This window comes from Artemia sp. Qi Xiang Cuo, chromosome 5 (genome assembly GCF_049724085.1).
Source record: "Artemia sp. Qi Xiang Cuo chromosome 5, ASM4972408v1, whole genome shotgun sequence".
Lineage (NCBI taxonomy): Eukaryota > Metazoa > Arthropoda > Branchiopoda > Anostraca > Artemiidae > Artemia > Artemia sp. Qi Xiang Cuo.
Window position 1 is genome coordinate 52,083,179 of NC_142798.1, and position 18,487 is coordinate 52,101,665.

Consider the following 18,487-nt stretch of genomic DNA (forward strand, 5'->3'; position numbering starts at 1 on the left):
CAAATTTTTTAATTTATTCAATCTATTTAACAGTTTTTTGGGAGTGATGTTGCAATTTTTTTAATTTATTCAATCTATTTAACTGTGCTTTTGTGAGTGATGATGCAATTTTTTTAATTTATTCAATCTATTTAACAGTTTTTTGTGAGTGATGTTACAAATTTTTCAATTTATTCAATCTATTTAACGGTTTTTTGTGAGTGATGTTACAAATTTTACAATACTCTTTTTCTTTTTTACTTAGTCCTTAAATGACTTTTATGTATTTCCCCTCCTTAACCAGCCTAGGAGCCTTTGGTAGATTAGTACCACCTATTCATTGTATGTCTAATTAATTACAAATAAAACTAATCCTTCTGTGATTTGTTTTTCTGATTATAATGATAGATTTAAAAACAAGGCTGCAAGCAAGAGATCAAGAGCAATAATATTAATCGTGGATGGGCCTAAAATATTATTCCCAATAAGGGAGGAGAGTGCAACTAAAATGGATTTAGAAATGTAATCTAAATGGTTGTAAAAGGTATATGTGTTTAAGAAAATCAACACTTAAAAGAATGTCACACTCATATTTTCTTGCCAGCTTTACCACTGATAAATTGATCGCTCTTGATTTAAATCACTTACTTCCAATTATATTGTCTATTGCCTCTGTTTCTGAAGCCTCCCCGGCCCCAGGCGTGATAATCATTAGGATGCGGAAATGTTGCACTTGGTTCGGTATTCACTCCTGGCTTTTCTTCAATCTTGGCACTTGAGGGAGCCACATTTCCGAAACGAACGAAGTCGTTCAGCAAATCTACATGAGAAAAAAATACTTTAAAGAAAGAATAGCACCGATGCTTTACAATATTTTGTTTCAACTGCCAAAAGTAGTTTAAGTCCAGTTAGTGAACCAGTAGCTCACTAACAAAATTTGGAAATGATATCTTGAATCTTTATTTCTTAGGTTTTCTCATCCATAAGACTATCCAGGGTTGAATTTGAAAATGTTCATGAAATTTCAATTAGAATGCACATAGCCTTTGTTTTTTCTTAAACCGTTGGAAAATTTGCATGATAGTAGCTTCTAAGGGTTATCGTGACACGAGTTACCTTTTAAAATACAAAATCTTTTATTTTTTTCTTCGTATATTTCAATTATCTAAATCCTAATGGAGAATGACTAAACTGGACCTGAATATTCCGATTTTCTGTAAGAAAAGAGCCATCTACAAGTACTGAACACCTTTGTGACTGATTACGCTTGTTCAAATTTAAATTCTCACTTATGTGCAAAATTTATATGGGAAACAACATTTAAGAATACTAAATTGTGAGAAAAAAGATGATTATTCATGATGACCCCGAATCTTGGAATTAAGCAATACGAAAAGTCCGCATATAGTACCAAATATTCACTTATCATATAAATTTCGGCGAAAAAATTAAACAATCCCTCCCTGGTCCTGAAGACCTTAAGGGTATTTTGACAACAAATTTTAGGCCCTATCCCTTTATCCTATCTTTTCCCTTTAATATAAGAAAATGCATTTCCTCTTTCTGTATTTTCACAGTTTCACAGTAACCACGCTAGCATAATGTATTTTATCTTTACCCACTCCCCCCCTTCAAAACCACTGTAATTCAGATTCAAGTCTATTCATTTTCAGGATAATTATTTATTATCCTTCTCAAAACTACTTTTATGTATGCCTATAATTATACCTTTAAAAATTGATGTGTGTTTATTTTGTGCATAATCACATATACATATCGATTGTTTTCATAATCTATACTTGCAGATTATTACAGATTTGTACGGTACAAAAGTTCTTAGCCTATGGTTCACGGTACCTTGAATTACTGTGAGGACAGGTTGTGCTTTTGCCCCAATGTTTCTTTTATTTTTATTTTTCATCTCAATTTTCCGATTTACTTTTTCATCACAAATCTGAAATCTCTATTCCATGGCCATTGAGTTTGTAATAGCAACTTTTTTAGTAATTATTCTTAATGTTACAAAAACTTTGATTCAGTCTGAATAAGAATTACTTGATTCAGTTAAAATAATTTTTTGTCAAGTTCTATAAACTGGCTAAAAAGTTGTGCCTATTTCATCTTTGAATATGTAAAAATACACAAATTCACATTCGACAACTCAAGCTCTAGTTGCTATAGACGACTTCGCAGCCATTTTCATTACCTCTAAGATACCCCACACATATTACTATTTTTCAGAGTGAAACAGTGGTAAATGGTTCCTTACCTCCCATCTTTAGTTGACTTGTTGTACCACCATCGCCAGCTTCAGTACTCATTGACGAATAACTTCTTGCAGCCGACTGCGGTCTCCTAATAGGTGACGGAATGCTCGATATGTCTATACCATGAACAATATTCCCAGAATTTTCTCCACGAGCAGAAGCACTGCTTGAATCAGGCATAGCGTACTGGAATAAAAACGTGTTGAAAGGGTAATCTATTTTATTCTATATTAAAGAATAAGTCAAAATTGAAGAAATAAGTATGAATTTCTAACTTAGACACTAATTAATTATTAATTCCCTAATTTAGATGGGTATCCGTCGGCATGAATATAATCAACTAAATTTTTGAGCACCCTAAAAAAGAAAAATTCTTTCCAAGTTTATGGGTTATTCAGAAGCATGGGAGATATGTTTATTCCTTCAAAAAGAAAATGTCTAGAAACTGTTTTTTTTCACAGACCTTGTTTCGGGTGATTTTCTCATATTGATTGGATGAAGAGGGGTCAGTTTCTTTATTGTTATTGTTTACCTGAGAAAAGGCTGTTCAGGAACTTGAATCTCAAAAGAATAATCCTAATATATACCTAAACACTTTCTTTTAAACGTGATTGTCTATCTTTCTTGGAAAACAATTAATTAAATGATAGAAAACTGTGATTTCGAAAGATAGAATATTTTCTTCTTTTTTGGCAGAAACAAATTCCTGTTACGGAATTGACCGCGTTTTTAGAAACTTCTCTCCACAAGCAGACAACAATTATTACAAAAATGGGTACAGTAAGAACTTCTTTTGTTAATGCCGCATCAGAAGGTCATTAACAGATATCAAGATCCGAATGAATTAAAGCTATAACGTCAAACGGCAAAAAAAACACTGAATCAACTTCATCAAGATCCATCAATAATCATTACTAAAGCCAATCAAAGTAATTCTAAAAGTCGTCAAGAACAAGTTTGTTTACGATCAAAAAATATATCTACTTTTACGTGATGGAAAAAACTTACACAAAGAAGCAAAAAAAACTTACACAAAAAATTTATCATGTGAAGTGGTGAGTTGAACTAAAACATAATAACAAACCTTTCCCTCATGATAGCTCTCGTCCAAAAATCTATAGCATGCCAAAAATAAATGAAAAAAGTATCCCTCTAATACCAATTGCAACCTAGGCAAAAGCCCCTACTTTAAATCCATGGTAATGTTTATTTGTCCTTTTGAAACCTTTCATCAATCTTAAAACTCCCTAGGACCCGTGGAAAAACTTAAGAAAATAATCATGTTAAAAACACCGTAACCAACAATGTTGAAACTGTGTCTTATGGGCGTGACGTGAACATTGACACTTGACCAGAAAGTTGCCACATGACTTAAGAAAACTGATAGATTTATTGGAAAAAAATTGTCATTTCATTGAAGAGTCAACAATAGGGGGCTGACATAGACGCTTTTGGTTAGACTATGAAACCTTTTTACTAATATACATCTACTTCTGGTGTTCTTTTTACCGACAAACCCAAGGTCTTTCTCTGAGAGCTTCTCTGTCAGGCTTACTAGCAGATTTGTACATGGAAATTGTGAAGAATTAATGCGGTTTTATAGATTCATGCTTTGGCGCAGCAGGACTGATCTCTGCTTGGTAGTACGGAACCCAAATTTTAATCACAACGGCAGCAGCCTATTGCAGGGTCCGGAATTTCATTCCAGTTATGCAAAATTGTCTCCGTTGACATTCGCTTCAAGAAGAAGAAGCAAAAGTACTCCTGTCACGCTTACCTGCTTAAAGAAGTAAACAACTCAGGGTTACCACCTGTAGCACAAAAGTGCTATTTTAGCACTATTTTACAATGCGTAGCACTGTAGCACGTAATTGGTGTTGCTAAAATAGTGCTAAAATAGCACAAAAGTGTTCTAATTAGCACTATTTTAGCACTATTACCGTCAATTTTTTTACTACAGCACCGGAAATCGGTGTGTAGCACGCAAATTTGGGCAATTTTACAAATTTAGGAACTGACCGTGGTGGCAACCCTGATGTAACTTACGTTACAGAATGGCAATGTGAGAGCACTTTTACGTATTAGAATCATATTTTCTTAGCTCTATATTTAAAGTCGATTCATGACTGAATTCCATTGAGGGTGGAATTATGGCAGTGAGGATGAACTGCAGATTTTTCTTCAACATCTTATTTTGTATGACTGAAATCTTTGTTAACATCCATAGCGGGAAAGGGTGGCTAAATTTTCTCTTCGGGATGTTTTAATATTTCTATTTATGGAAAACCCTCACGATAGTAGATACTTTAATTTTAATTCCAACTATACGGCGTAGGACAGGGGTTCGGGTCCTGGTGATGCTGGTTATTGGGTTTGGAACAGGTCAATGGTATGACTCTGTAAGCTCAACCAGAGTTAACCCAGCTCTCAATAGGTACCTAGAGGAATCTTGGTGGAAAACACTGGAAACGTCGGATGATTTTCCCCCGATCAAGCACTGCACTCCCGGCCGAAGTCAGAAAATCAGGAGACCGGTACCTGCCCAACGCAGACCATTGGCATGCATGCGAAAAAGCTTTTTTTTAATTATCCACCGTAAGTAAATTTTCATGTTGCAGGTTTCCCTGTGTATCCATAGTTTCTGCTTAAAAGCGTATGTTCAAAGCCAGTCAGACGGTCAGGGGCCTTCTTTTTGGAATATTCACTCTATTACTTTCATAAAAATGTAATCGCTGAAAATATTGTAAAACTCAAATTCCTTCACAGGCAAAAGTTTCAAAAAAGAAGTGTCAGGAATATTTTACTTCCCTGATATTCCAGAAATTTGTACCAGATTGAAACATATATGGTAAAAAAAAAAAAAATTTGTAGTAGTTTCCAAAAATACTTCCCGAGTTATCAACGTCCTTAAGTCAGATAGAGACAAGATCCCGGCTCCTCCTCAAAGAGGAGACCACACCGAAAGCACTGAGTTTGACTAGAAAACTGGAATCGTTTGACACGGCTTTGAGGAGGTATGTTTTGGAAATCGTTGTTGTTAATTTTATTTTATTAGAGGGCATTATTTTTGCATAGAGACGACATCAGAATTAAGTAGGTTCAACATAATTCAAGCCGTAATGCCTTCTAAAACAGAGACAAGGGGGAAGGACCATAGAGGACCATGCTCTATTTATTCCTCTCTCCAATTTTAAACTAGCGCCCAGAACTTGCGAAAACTCAGAAAAAAAATCTTAGCCTCCTAGATTTTCCATAGAATATGCCAGTTTCTCGCGTGTTTCAATTTACTTTTCATGTTACCTCCAAGAAATATAAGGTTGGCAAGAGTATATAAACGGTATGAACTATGTACGCGAATACACGAATGTATATAAAGTATGATGATTTACACAAACGAATGACAAACAGTTGGCTAAACTTTTTTCTACTTAAAAAAAAGAATAATAATGTCTATATAGGTTCACGAAGTTGATTAAAAAAAAACTAACCAAACTAAAACTATTTTTTGTATCGGTTTCTTATCTGTGTTTTGACTAAATTGCTTTATATTCGATTAAAGATAAAATTTTATAAGTTTCGCAAAAAGGGGACAACAGGAATAATTGTATACAGTTCAGAACAAGACTATGTTCCGCACATCTATCTGCATTCATCTACTTTGAGATCACTAAGAAACAGGTTGAAAATGAAAGAGGCGAGCTACTTTCAGAGAATTTCGGGATGCAACCTAATAAGCATATGTCTAATAGATTCATATTTAATTAATTTTAAATTATGCCTGTTTTGAATTTTTCAAACTTTGCCGAATAACCTGCACATTAGCGGTCAGTTAGGTCAGTGGCACTGGTAGTTTAAAATTCCAATTAGAGACATAATCAAGCACCAAAGCTTCCTTCCATATTAGCTCCCAGTACTCTTCGATGACACCGCTTTAAACACATTTTTGGAAATAGAAAATGAGTTTCTTTGAAATTCAAAAGGCGTGACTTCCTGTAGTTAGGCACGATACTGTCAAAATCCTGCATTTTCCATCCAGTAACCTCATTTTTTTTCTCGTCTTTTTCCGCAATAGCTTATAATGTGTCCATTTTTTACAAAAGTGACGAGTACTGTCCCCAGGAATTAATTTCTGCCCGTTAAAAGTATGAAGTTTTAGTAAATTCTTGTCACCTGAACAATAGCTGGATCTATAGCAACTCCACCTGGCATCATTCTTGGCTCCTTTGGTGGTTCGCAGAGCTTAATGTCCTTGATATCCACAGCTCGGAAGACAATATAATCGAATATTTCTTCTCGGGGAGCAACAGGTTTTTCTGGAACTCTATCTTCTGTCCCAAAAGAACGAACTGTAATAAGAAAAATAATTGGAAAACAAAAATTCGTGCATTCGAATTCCATTTTAGTAAAACGGCGGAGAAATTATTTATATAAAGCTAATGTGGCGTTTTTTTAAAACTCTCTCTTCTGCCATATTTTTTGTTCCGTGTAATATCCTTGACATCCCGAGCACGGAGCAACCGGGCCCCCTCAGGTTCTTTACGAAACGAGTTGCAGCTGGACTCAATAGAAACAAAAGTTACAAACAGTATAAATTATGAGTTTTGATAAGACCAAGATCAGGAGGATTTCCAGGAGAATGAATAGGCTGATATAAATGGGCAAGACGTTGGGACTATTATAGACAGAAAGATTTTGCTTGATCATGTTAGAAAAACTTTGAAGTGTGGCGAAAACAAACCGATAAAGGCAACAAAGGAATCAATCCTCACTCTTAATACGATAAGCAGACTCGTCCACAGTATTTCTATAGCTCAGCGTGAACCGGCTGCCTCAACTCAAAACCTCGGGGAAAAATAGCAAACCAAGCGTTAGCAGAGGTTGCACGTACGATTAGTTTAGCAAAATATAAAGATCAAAATTGCATTCGGGTTTGGAAAGAGTGAGAAAGAGAACAAAGAGAAAGAAGAGAGAGAGAGAGAGAGAGAGAGTGAAAGAGAGAGAGAGAGAATATGTGTCGATGTGACGACGCCAAAAATCTTTCCAATTTTTATTTTAATCTTGATTTCAATACGATTCCTGATTTCGGTTCCAAGAAAATGTATCTTGTTCTTCTTTAACAATATCGATAACAAATACAAGGCTTTAGTTATCCGCATTGATTAATCAAGTTGGTAATAGACATGTTTCTGATTCATTAAGTTGACCATCAAAAATAATTCATGCAGATAGGTGATCAAATTTTATTCTTCAGAAATAGACCTTTAAAAACTTTAATAGTTCTGCAAGAAAAAAATTCCTACTTTTGGACTAAACAAGGTAGTTGGTGCTTTGGAATATTATTCAATAAATATGCATCAAATAAAACGAGTTTCCACAAGCAAAAAAAAGAATAAGCTATAATAGAAATAATAAACAAAATGAATTGAAAGAACGTGCGTGAATACCAACAACAGGGTATTACAATACCAACAACAGAGTTTGCAACAGGGTATTAGAGAGTAGTTTCATAAAAGCTACTCTAAGTGTTTGTAGTTTTGATAATTTCTTCTTGCAATTGTTTTCTCCTGTCAAGAATCATTAACTAATAAAATAAAATCTAAATTGGGACTATTTCGAGGTAATCCTCCGTGTTGATTTATTTACAGCAAGGACATATTAGCTATTTTGAGGTCAATTCGTCCAAGTCCATAAAAACAGCAATTCAGAAGGAAGATTCATAGCTGGTTTTAGTTTCAATTAAATATAAAAAAAACAAGTTTTTTAAACTGAAAGTAAGGAGCGACATTAAAACTTAGAACGAACAGAAATTATTCCGTATATGAAAGGGGCTGTACCCTCCTCAACGCCTCGCTCTTTACGCTGAAGTTTTTTATTGTTTAACAAAAATAGAGTGTGAGAAAGTCAAACTTTAGCGTAAAGAGCGAGGCGTTGAGGAGGGGACAGCCCCCTCCTCAACGCCTTACAGTAGGGTTCTCTGATACGCTGAATATGATGGTGTGAATTTCATTAAGGTTCTATAACTTTTAGGGGGTCTTTCCCCCTTTTTTCGAAAAAAAACAAATTTTCTCAGGCACTCAACTTTTGATGGGTAAGATCAAACTTGATGAAACTTATATATTTGAAATCACAATTCTGATTCTTTTGATGTATCTATTGGTATCAAAATTCCGTTTTTTAGACTTTCGGTTACCATTGAGCCGGGTCGCTCCTTACTTACAGTTCGTTACCACGAACTGTTTGATACATAAAAATATATATTACTGCTTACTTAGTTTACGCGATCGGGTATGGGTAAGCTTGCTCTTATCACTGTATTAATAATAAAAAAATTATTTGTTAGAGAAATAAAAAGCGGAGTTTAAACTTAAAACGAAAAATAAATTGTTGCGTCGCAGAATACGCAAGAAATATATACAAAACCAGTTCGTGATATTTTTTTTTTTATGTAAAATTCCGAAAACCAGCGCTTTACTGAAAACAGCTTACTTGAGTTTTTTAGAAAATTATAATTGCACACCAAATGTTTTCAATATCGTGGTTTGCGAAAGACTATTGAGAAACTTAATAAGTGGTCGTATATTTTCTGCATATTATTCATGGAATTTTCTGATTTTCTTCTTGTTTCTAGAAGAAGAGAACTTCTTGTTTTTTAGGTTAATTTCGTGTTTTGAGGAAAGCACTAGTTTTTAGAATCTGGTTTATTTTTGATCATGGAGATTATAATGGCACGCTTGTTATGCTTTTGTACACTGTTGGTACACTGTTACACGTGTTATGCCACATGACACTTTATGACTAGAGACACTTAAACAGTGGCTTAATTTTGTCAAAATCCTGCGGAGGGGGGTTGGAGCCAGTTTTCCCGAATCAAGGGAATATGACAGTGAAAACTGAAAAATGAGCCTTACAGTATCATAAAGTAAAGATATACTAAACAAAACCGACCCATTTCTGTGGATGCTTGAATTATGCCGGCTTATCTTAGTTTTGACAAGATTTTTGAAGAAACTGAATTTCAAACGGGGGGAGGGGGAAACCCAGGTCTCGAAATGGAAGTGCCCCTTGCCCCATAGCAAATTACGCCCCTGCACTTAAAGAGAGACTCAGAGAGAGGCAATAGCTTGTAAATGAGCCGTTAAACATATCTCCGTGGATCTTGCAGCAACCTGCTAACCTTAGCAGGAAAAAAATAAACATAAATAGTGAGATGTGTGAAAACCACGGAAAAGAGTATATTTCATTCTTGTTCAAAATGAGAGGAGGCTCGAAGCTTCCAGTTGGTGGAATTTCGACTATGACAAATTGACTTGCTGTCTAAGACTTGGAATTCCCGGGCATTTTCATCTCTCAGAACAAAACTTTTTGTTTTGCGGCACAAAATGGCACAAAAAGTAACTTTGCCGAGAAATAATATTTTTAGTACTTAAAAAAGTAGAAGTTATTTTATTGCCAACTCACAATTTCTGAATAAAGACGAAACTCACTACGGCAATCATATCATATTATAAGGCTTGATTCGCACGTAGTATAGCCAATTTAAAATGAGAGGGAGGGGGCTGAAAACCTCCTGTTTAGGTTTTAGATCACGATGAGTCTAATGACTATCTTAGAATTTGCGTTTCGTCACATTTTTACCCTATTTGGAAAGAAATTGTTGTTTTGTAGCACGAAGTGGTGATAAACGCCACTGTGCTATGATGAAACCTCCTTTGTTACTGGAAAAGATCATTATGTGTTGACAATTTATCGAAAACCTTGGTAATAACTGCATCACTCATTTCATTATCATCTGACGATTCATGAATAAACATGGTTATCACTGCAACATTTACGTCATAATTAAGAGTAGTTTTTCCGGATGGGGGGGGGGGAATGAGAATCTGCTATTTAGGGCTTAAGACCACTAAAAATCGATTGGTTCTATTAAAATTTGCACTCTCCGGGATTTTGGTCCCATTTGGGCGAAAATCGGTCTTTTGGGGGACAAATGGCGGAAACTCACTTTTCTGTTGTTTCTCAAGACATAAAACCTCCTTTACAGAATTTTAGGCCATGAAAATCGATTGTCTATCTTAAAACTTCCGTTCCCTGGTATTGCTACCCTCTTGGGCAAAATTGATACTTGGTGGTACAGAATGGCAGAAAACACCACTTTTCTGTGGCACAATCTTCTTTTCAGTTACGCGCCTGAGAAAATTTGCCTGATTTTCGAAAAAAGGGGTTAACACCCCCTAAAAGTCATAAAACCTTAATGAAAATCCCACCATCAGATTCAGCGTATCAGAGAACCCTACTTTAGAGGTTTCAAGCTCCTATCTGCAAAAATATGGAATTTTGTATTTTTTGCCAGAAGAAAGATCACGGATGCTTTTTTTTTTTTTTTTTTTTTTTTTTTTTTTTTCAGGGGTGATCGTATCGACTCAGTGGTCCTAGAATATCGTGAGAGGGCTCATTCGAACGAAAATTAAAATTTTTAATGCCCTGTTTAAGTGACCAAAAAAATGGAGGGCAACTAGGCCCCTCCCACGCTCACTTTTTCCCAAAGTCACCCGATCAATATTTCGAGATAGCCATTTTGTTCAACATGGTCAAAATATAACAAATATGTCTTTTAGGAGGACTTAATCCCCCAAAGTCCCCGGGCGGAGGGCGGAAAGTTATGAATACCCAATGTTTACATATAGTATTGGTTATTGGGAAGTATACAGACGTTTTCAGGGGGATTTTTTCTGGTCGTGGGGGGGGGCGGGGTAGGGGGTTATGTGTGAGGATCTTTCCATGGATAAAGTTTTCATGGGGGAAGGTACATTGATATGAAGGGGGCGCCGGATTTCCAAGCATTATTTAAAAAACGATCAGAAACTAAATTGAAAAAACAAGTTTTTCAACTGAAAGTAAGCAGCAAATTCAAAACTTAAAACGAATAGAAATTATTACGTATAGGATTGGGTCTGCCCCCTAGCCAATACCTCGCTCTTTAAGCCAAAGATTTTTTAGTACTTTCATAAGAGCTATTTATTCTAATTAACGGCATTTGTGATTAAGGGGTCATTTTTAAAGATTGGAACAAAATTTGAACTTTATCGTAAAGAGCGAGGTATTGACTAGAAGTATTGACGTATATTAGGGGGTGAACCCCCTAATATACGTATTAAAAATATATGAATATAGAAGTTCGTTACGTAAGTTAATTCGTAAGTTACGTATGTTTATTACCAATAAAAACGTTCGTAAAGAAAATTAAACAACTTTCGAGAAAGCCATTTAACCATATGAAAGTAAAATTAATATGCAAGTTATGTTTTAATTATTCATGTACGGTGAGCCAATATCAAAATCTGCATTAATTCAGAAACGTTCAAAATTTAAATATAAAAAGTTTTTTAACTGAAAGTAAGGAGCAACATTAAAACTTAAAACGAAAAGAAATTATTCCGTATATAAAAGGGACTGTCCCCTCCTCAATGCCTCGCTCTTTACGCTAAAGTTGGACTCTTTCTCACAACTGTATTTTTTTAAACAATAAAAAACTTTAGCGTAAAGAGCGAGGCGTTGAGGAGGGGACAGCCCCTTTCATATACAGAATAATTTCTGTTCGTTTTAAGTTTTAATGTCGCTCTTACTTTCAGTTAAAAAAAACTTGTTTTTTTATTTAATGTTACTTAAAAAGGGTGCTACATATTTCCATTTCCTTTTTGCCTGTTTGCCTCTCATTCCACGCAATCTAATGGTCTTATGTCAATTTCAAGTTCTTGGTCAACCTGCCTGAGACTCTAGGCAGGCGTGCCTTTCCAGAAAATAACACACAAGTACTTGTCCAATAAGAGAGTCATACTTGCTCCCGCCATTTACCCGTCCCATTTAAACATTTTTGCCTCTCAATCCCTCGGACTATCTGTCTTGGCTTTTTTCTACAATTAAATAAAAAAAACAAGTTTTTTTTTTTAACTGAAAGTAAGGAACGACGTTAAAACTTAAAGCGAATAGAAATTATTCCGTATATGAAAGGTACTGTCCCCTCCTCAACGCCTCGCTCTTTACGCTAAAGTTTTTTATTGTTTAAAAGAAATAGAGTTGTGAGAAAGTCAAACTTTAGCGTAAAGAGCGAGGCGTTGAGGAGGGAGCCCCTTTCATTTACGGAATAATTTCTGTTCGTTTTAAGTTTTAACGTCGTTCCTTACTTTCAGTTAAAAAAACTTGTTTTTTTATTTAATTTTTGAACTTTTTTGAATTAATGCAAGTTTTGATTTTGGCTCACCGTACATGAATAATTAAAATAAAATTTGAATATTAATTTACTTTTATTTGGTTAAATGGCTTTCTCGAAACTTGTTTAATTTTATTTACGAACGTTTTTATTAGTAATAAATATACATAACTTACGAATTAACTTACGTAACGAACTTCCATATTCATATATTTTTAATACGTATATTAGAGGGTTCACCCCCTAGTTAATACCTCGCTTTTTAAGCTAAAGTTCAAATTTCGTTCCCATTCTTTAAAAATGACCCCTTAATCACAAAGGCCGTTGATTAGAATAAATAGCTCTTATGAAAGTACTAAAAAACCTTTGGCTTAAAGAGCGAGGTATTGACTAGGGGATGAACCCAATCATATACGTAATATTTTCTCTTCGTTTTAAGTTTTGATGTTGCTCCTTAATTTCAGTTGAAAAACTTTTTTTTTTTTAAATTTAATTTCTGATCTTTTTTTTAAATAATGCTGGGAAATCCGGCGCCCCCTTCATAGAAATGTCGCTTCCCCCATGAAAACTTCCTTCGTGGAAATATCCTCCCACATAACCCCCGACCCACTCCCCCCCCCCACTACCATAAAAAATTCCCCCTGAAAACGTCTGTATACTCCCAATAACCAATACTATATGTTAACATTTGGTAAAGTTCATAACTTTCAGCCCTCCCCCGGGGACTTCGGTGGATTAAGTGATCCTAAAAGACATAGTTATCACATTTTCGACCATACTAAACAAAATGGTTATCTCAAAATTTTGATCGGGTGACTTTGGGAAAACAATGAGCGTGGGAGGGAGTCTTGTTGCCCTCCATTTTTTGGTCACTTAAAACGGGCACTAGAACTTTTAATTTTCGTTCCAATGAGCCCTCCCTCGATATTCTAGAACCACTGGGTCGATACTATCAACCCTGGGAAAAAAAACAAATAAACACGCGTCCGTGATCTTTCTTCTGGCAAAAAATGCAAGATTTCGCATTTTTGTAGATAAAGAGCTTGAAACCTCTGCAGTAGGGTTCTCTAATACGCTGAATATGATGGTGTGATTTTCATTAAGGTTCTATAACTTTTACGGGGTCAATCCCCCTTTTTTCGAAAATCATCCAAATTTTCTCAGGCGCGTAACTTTTGATGGGTAGGACTAAACTTGATGAAACTTATATATTTGAAATCAGCATTAAAATCTGATTCTTTCGATGCATCTATTGGTATCAAAATTCTGTTTTCTAGAGTTTCGGTTACCATTGAGCTGGGTCGCTCCTAACTTGTTCGTTACCACGAGCTGTTTGATTAGCCATGTCTTGATACCTACTGCAAAATACTTGATTTTCAATTCAAATTCTCCTGTGAAAAATTTTCGACCATGGTGATTCCTATGGTGTGCTTTTCGTTTTGATCCGACGCTATTCTCGAGGAGTTTAAGGTTCTTTTGCCAAAATACCATACATTTGTTTTCCCAGTAAACTTTTACTGTCAAGAGTAATCAAGATAGTAGTTACCATTCCGGAATCAGCAGCAAATGTTATTGTTTTTCTCTCTCTAGATTGTATTATTCAAAGCACGTTTTAGACTTTTCGTTACTATGGGCCGTGGTTCTCTCTTTACTAGATTGCATCTATCGCTGCGAGTAGGATAAACGAACTGGGCAAATAACGAAACATGAGGAACCATTCAGAATTCGAATAAATCTAGAAAACAGGCATCATATATTTAATTTCTATATTCCTTTTATATAATTCGCCAATTTTGACATTTCTCGAATATCCACCAAGAAAACGATTCTGGGTACAAGCCTGATTGGTCGTATTAGCTCTTTAAAGTGTCATATATGGGAATACATTCAGTAAAAAAAAAAGTATATGAAACCAGCCATCGTGTTGTATGGGGTAATAAGACTCTCATGAATTGATACTGAAAAACCTCCGGCTGATAATAACGCAAGTCCAAGCCTCGCGCACCCGAAACACCAAATATTCCTAAATTTCTGGGCAGTTTTTGTTCTAATTATCAAATAAAAAGTTTTTTTTATAATTGAAACCCCCTCCCCCGCCCCGAAAAAAGTCTTGCATACATGCCTGGCCCAGTTAGCCCGGAATTTCATGAATTTCTATTTTGTAAAAACTTGGCTACGATTGACCACTTTGTTATCTTCTTACTAATTTGCCCCTCCTCCGAAACATTTCTACGCACCTTAATCTGAATAAATAAACAACAAATGTTTTGCATACTTTGGAAATGAAAAGTTAAAAATTATGTCTAGTTGTAATGAATCTGTGAACCTGTGAGGGTTTTATTTTAGTATATAATGATGAGATGTTATTGGGAATCTCTCATAGGGGCAATGAGTGATTTTATTGAGGAAGGTTTAAAGACCAGTAAATATGATGTTTTTTCGTTAAGTGAATCAGCTTTATTTTTTAAAGCTTTGGGCCTCATAAGAAAATAAGGACTTTATCATAGGGCTTTTATGAGTCTTGAATTAAACCAAGGCAGCTTGGCAGGCGGCTTGGTGCTGCTGTGAGTTGTTGTTAGTATTAGTAGTAGGAATAATTAAACCAAGTGGTCTCTAACTTTCAGAAATCACGTACAGCAGGTGGTGCATGTCAAGCGCAATGAAAGTTTGTCAAGCATGATAGGTCTGTTAATCTTCACAGGGACAGTGCCAAGCGTGACGAAACTGTCAGGCTCAGGTAAGGCCCCGAGATGTACACCAGGTGAGAGAAGGTGGGTGACCCCTCGAAGCAAACATGATGTATGAACCCATTTACCGAGCAAAAACAGAAATGAAGATGGCGTGTCTTTATTCTGCAAGAGTTTTTGGGATTACCATAAAATAATAAATACACTCTTGGCAGTTCTAGCACATAAAAATATACTTAAAAGTGAACTTTAGTTACAGGCATCCAGTTACTGGCATTTGCGAAGAATTCTGTTTTAGGCAAAAGGAGAGAGGAGCTACTTAGACAGGGGGCATAAAATAGGTAAATTATATGAAAAATATAAGAAATTACTGGAATACGTAATATTACGGAAGGGATTTTCTTTGTAAGTACCATCGCATGGACAATAAAGGGAAATCTAGAATTTTTTCAAGTAACTTATCAACTGAAAGAATATCATACCGTTCTATGCACTTCCATTGTTTTTGTTTTTTGTTTCTAAATACTATATAATAATCGCTAATTTCATAATTACGTATCCGGCCCACCTCCACGCCTATTGCCTGGATATAGCCCTAGGCTATATACAAACTATGCCGATTTTATTGCACTCCTGGTACTTTCCCATTATATGGGCACCTACAAGGAAACGAGTCAGGATAAAACCCGTTATTGACTGGTTAATTCAATAGACGGCTTCAGAGTAATGCAATTCATAGCGTGGTTTTCATTGCGTATACGATATTTAACCTGTTGTTTTTTGGGGTTTAGGGGGGGGGGAGGTACCTAGGTTAGGTTACGTATTTAATATATGCAATGATTTACCATCCAACCCCCAACCCCCAACGTGCAAATGTATAGCCCAAATTTGTTTCTTAGCTATTACATATTCATCCTATTTTATTTTATTTCATTAGCATTAACCAAACTTGACTTTTTAGAAGTGCCCATATAATGGGAAAGAACCGTACTTCTTTATTAAATTATTTTTATTTGGGATTTTGAACCAACCATCAATCACATTAGGTACAAAAAATAATGCAAACGAAAAATTTGCGTTGAAGGATGAAAAACAAGGCGTTGAAGGATGCATCGAAAGACCAGTTTTTCTTTCAGCTAGCAACGTAATAAAAAACATTAAATTTACCAAAATATTTACCCTTTAAAAGCTGAAATGCTCCTAGAACTGTTTCAAAAAGGAAAACAAATGACTAATATAAAAATATTGTTTTCTACCACCCCTCCCCCTCTGTAACTCTTTTCTTTCTCTACCCAGGTGTTCTCTCGAAGAAAAACTGAATGGAGTTTCAATTGATAAAGAAAAGTTAATCAGATTTTTTGTTCACCCTGAATGATAGACTATAAATAATCTTATTGGGGTCACGACCATCAATAACTAAATCAGTAATAAACATTAAAAAGGAAAAAAACCTTACCTTTTGCCAAAGCCAATGTAGATTGATCCTGGTCCAATTGATAGAGAACTCCTTCATAACGCATCTTTGACTTTGAAAGTATACTTATTTTACTTCCGATGTAAGGATTAACCTTAGCTGCTGCTGCAGGCGGTGATTTTTTCGTGTCTTTGTCCATTGATGTTAACAGGTTAGCATCTAGATTTCAACTAAATTGATTGAATGAAATAGTTAGTCACATCAAAAAGTACATTCGAGAATTAAACCTGAGCTGAAAAGAAGTTTTGAAATAGATGTGAAAAGGTTTTTAAATGACGAAATTTTTCCCAAGAGAAGAGCAATAAAAAAACAATGATCCTTGGAATTCCTCAAATGTAACCATGTAGAGGATTAAAAGCGCGCTTCGACCAAAAAGTTGTCTAGTGAAATGCTTCATTGAGAGCATAATTAATTTGTTGAAACTTTTGATCGTAAAGAGGGGCACTACCCCTTCACACGTAGAATTCCTGTCAGTTTCAAATTGTAACGCCGCTTTTTACTTCCATTTAAAAAATTTCATTTTTTTATCTATTGATGAAACAGAACAATGCGCTGAAAGTGCTGCACCAAAACTACAGCCCCTGCACAATTATACCAGGCTGTGCTAAACTAAGCCTTCAAACTCTTTTTTACGATTGTATAGTTAAAGTCGAGATCAAAACAGGAGTACCATTTGGGGGGCAGTTCCCTTCTAGATTTTGAAAAGTACCTCGTTTCGTCTTGGTGTTTTCCTTGAAAAACATCGAAAAAAAGAACTGGCCCTCCTTAGATTTTGAAAATAGAGTTTTAGTACCTTCAGTAATAAAAAACTGAATTCCCATTAAATTTTAATGACTTGGGGCCCCTGGATCAAATTCAAAGTAAAAAAAGGGAATCCTGAAGCTGGAAGCAGTTTTAGGAAAGTTTTCCTAAAACTGTTTTAGGCAGTTTTGGGAAAGGTATAGGACATAACCGGTGGCACAAAAACTGCATTCATATCCAAGTTTTTAACAATCAAAACACCAACATTAAAACGAATGATGAATAGGGATTATTAATGAATTTTGGCTCCTCTACGTGACTACGGTCTAAATGGTATGTTTCACAATGCACTTATAACAATACGAAGTAATGTTTTTTAGATAAAATTGCGTTATCTTTGAAAATCTAAGAAGTGAGAATTGTTCTTCTTAAAGAACTAATAGATTTGCTTCTTATCGACAATACAAAACAGAGGATTTCAAGTTAGCATTTACAGGAAATTGGACACCCACTGATCTTGGAAGTCAATTTAACAGAAAAAAAGAACAGAAGAGCCTCCAAATATTTCACGATATTTTTCATTATTACTTTTATAATACTCAACTTAAGGAAGACCAAGTTTATTAGATATGTGCATTAGAAGTGTTATCAAACAGTTCGTGGTAACGAACTGTAAGTAAGGAGCGACACAGCTCAAAAGTATCCAAAACTCTAAAAAACGGAATTTTGATACCAGTAGATACATCAAAAGAATCGGATTTTTATGCTGATTTCAAATATTTAAGTATAAGTTAACTAGTTAACCTGAAAAAATTTGCCTTATTTTCGAAAAAAGGGGGGAACTCGCCCTAAAAGTGATATAATCTTAATGAAAATCAAACCATCATATTTAGCGTATCAGAGAACTCTACTTTAAAGGTTTCAAGCTCCTATCTGCAAAAATGCGAAATTTTGCATTTTTTGCCAGAAGAAAGATCAAAGATGCGTGTTTATTTGTTGTTTTTTTTTCCCAGGGGTGATCGTATCGATCCACTGGTCATAAAATATCGCGATAAGGCTCATTCGAACGGAAACTAAAAGTTATAGTGCCCTTTTTAAGTAACTAACAAAATTGGTGGGCAACTAGGCCCCC

General features: G+C 35.2%; 1 protein-coding gene across 2 annotated transcripts in view; it reads right to left on the reverse strand.

The window, feature by feature from the left end:
- Positions 1 to 16,786, reverse strand: part of LOC148952251 (protein LSM14 homolog B-like) — a 37,825-nt gene extending 21,039 nt beyond the window's left edge. For both annotated transcript variants that reach the window (XM_089088899.1, XM_089088898.1), the window contains exons 1-4: positions 16,597 to 16,786; positions 6,417 to 6,592; positions 2,249 to 2,432; positions 628 to 799 (exon numbers count right to left, since the gene is read on the reverse strand). In XM_089088899.1, coding sequence (XP_088945025.1) covers positions 628 to 799; positions 2,249 to 2,432; positions 6,417 to 6,592; positions 16,597 to 16,753 — 689 coding nt within the window. In that variant the 5' untranslated portion in view covers positions 16,754 to 16,786. The remainder of the gene's footprint in view (positions 1 to 627; positions 800 to 2,248; positions 2,433 to 6,416; positions 6,593 to 16,596) is intronic.
- Between the last annotated feature and the right edge of the window lie 1,701 nt (positions 16,787 to 18,487).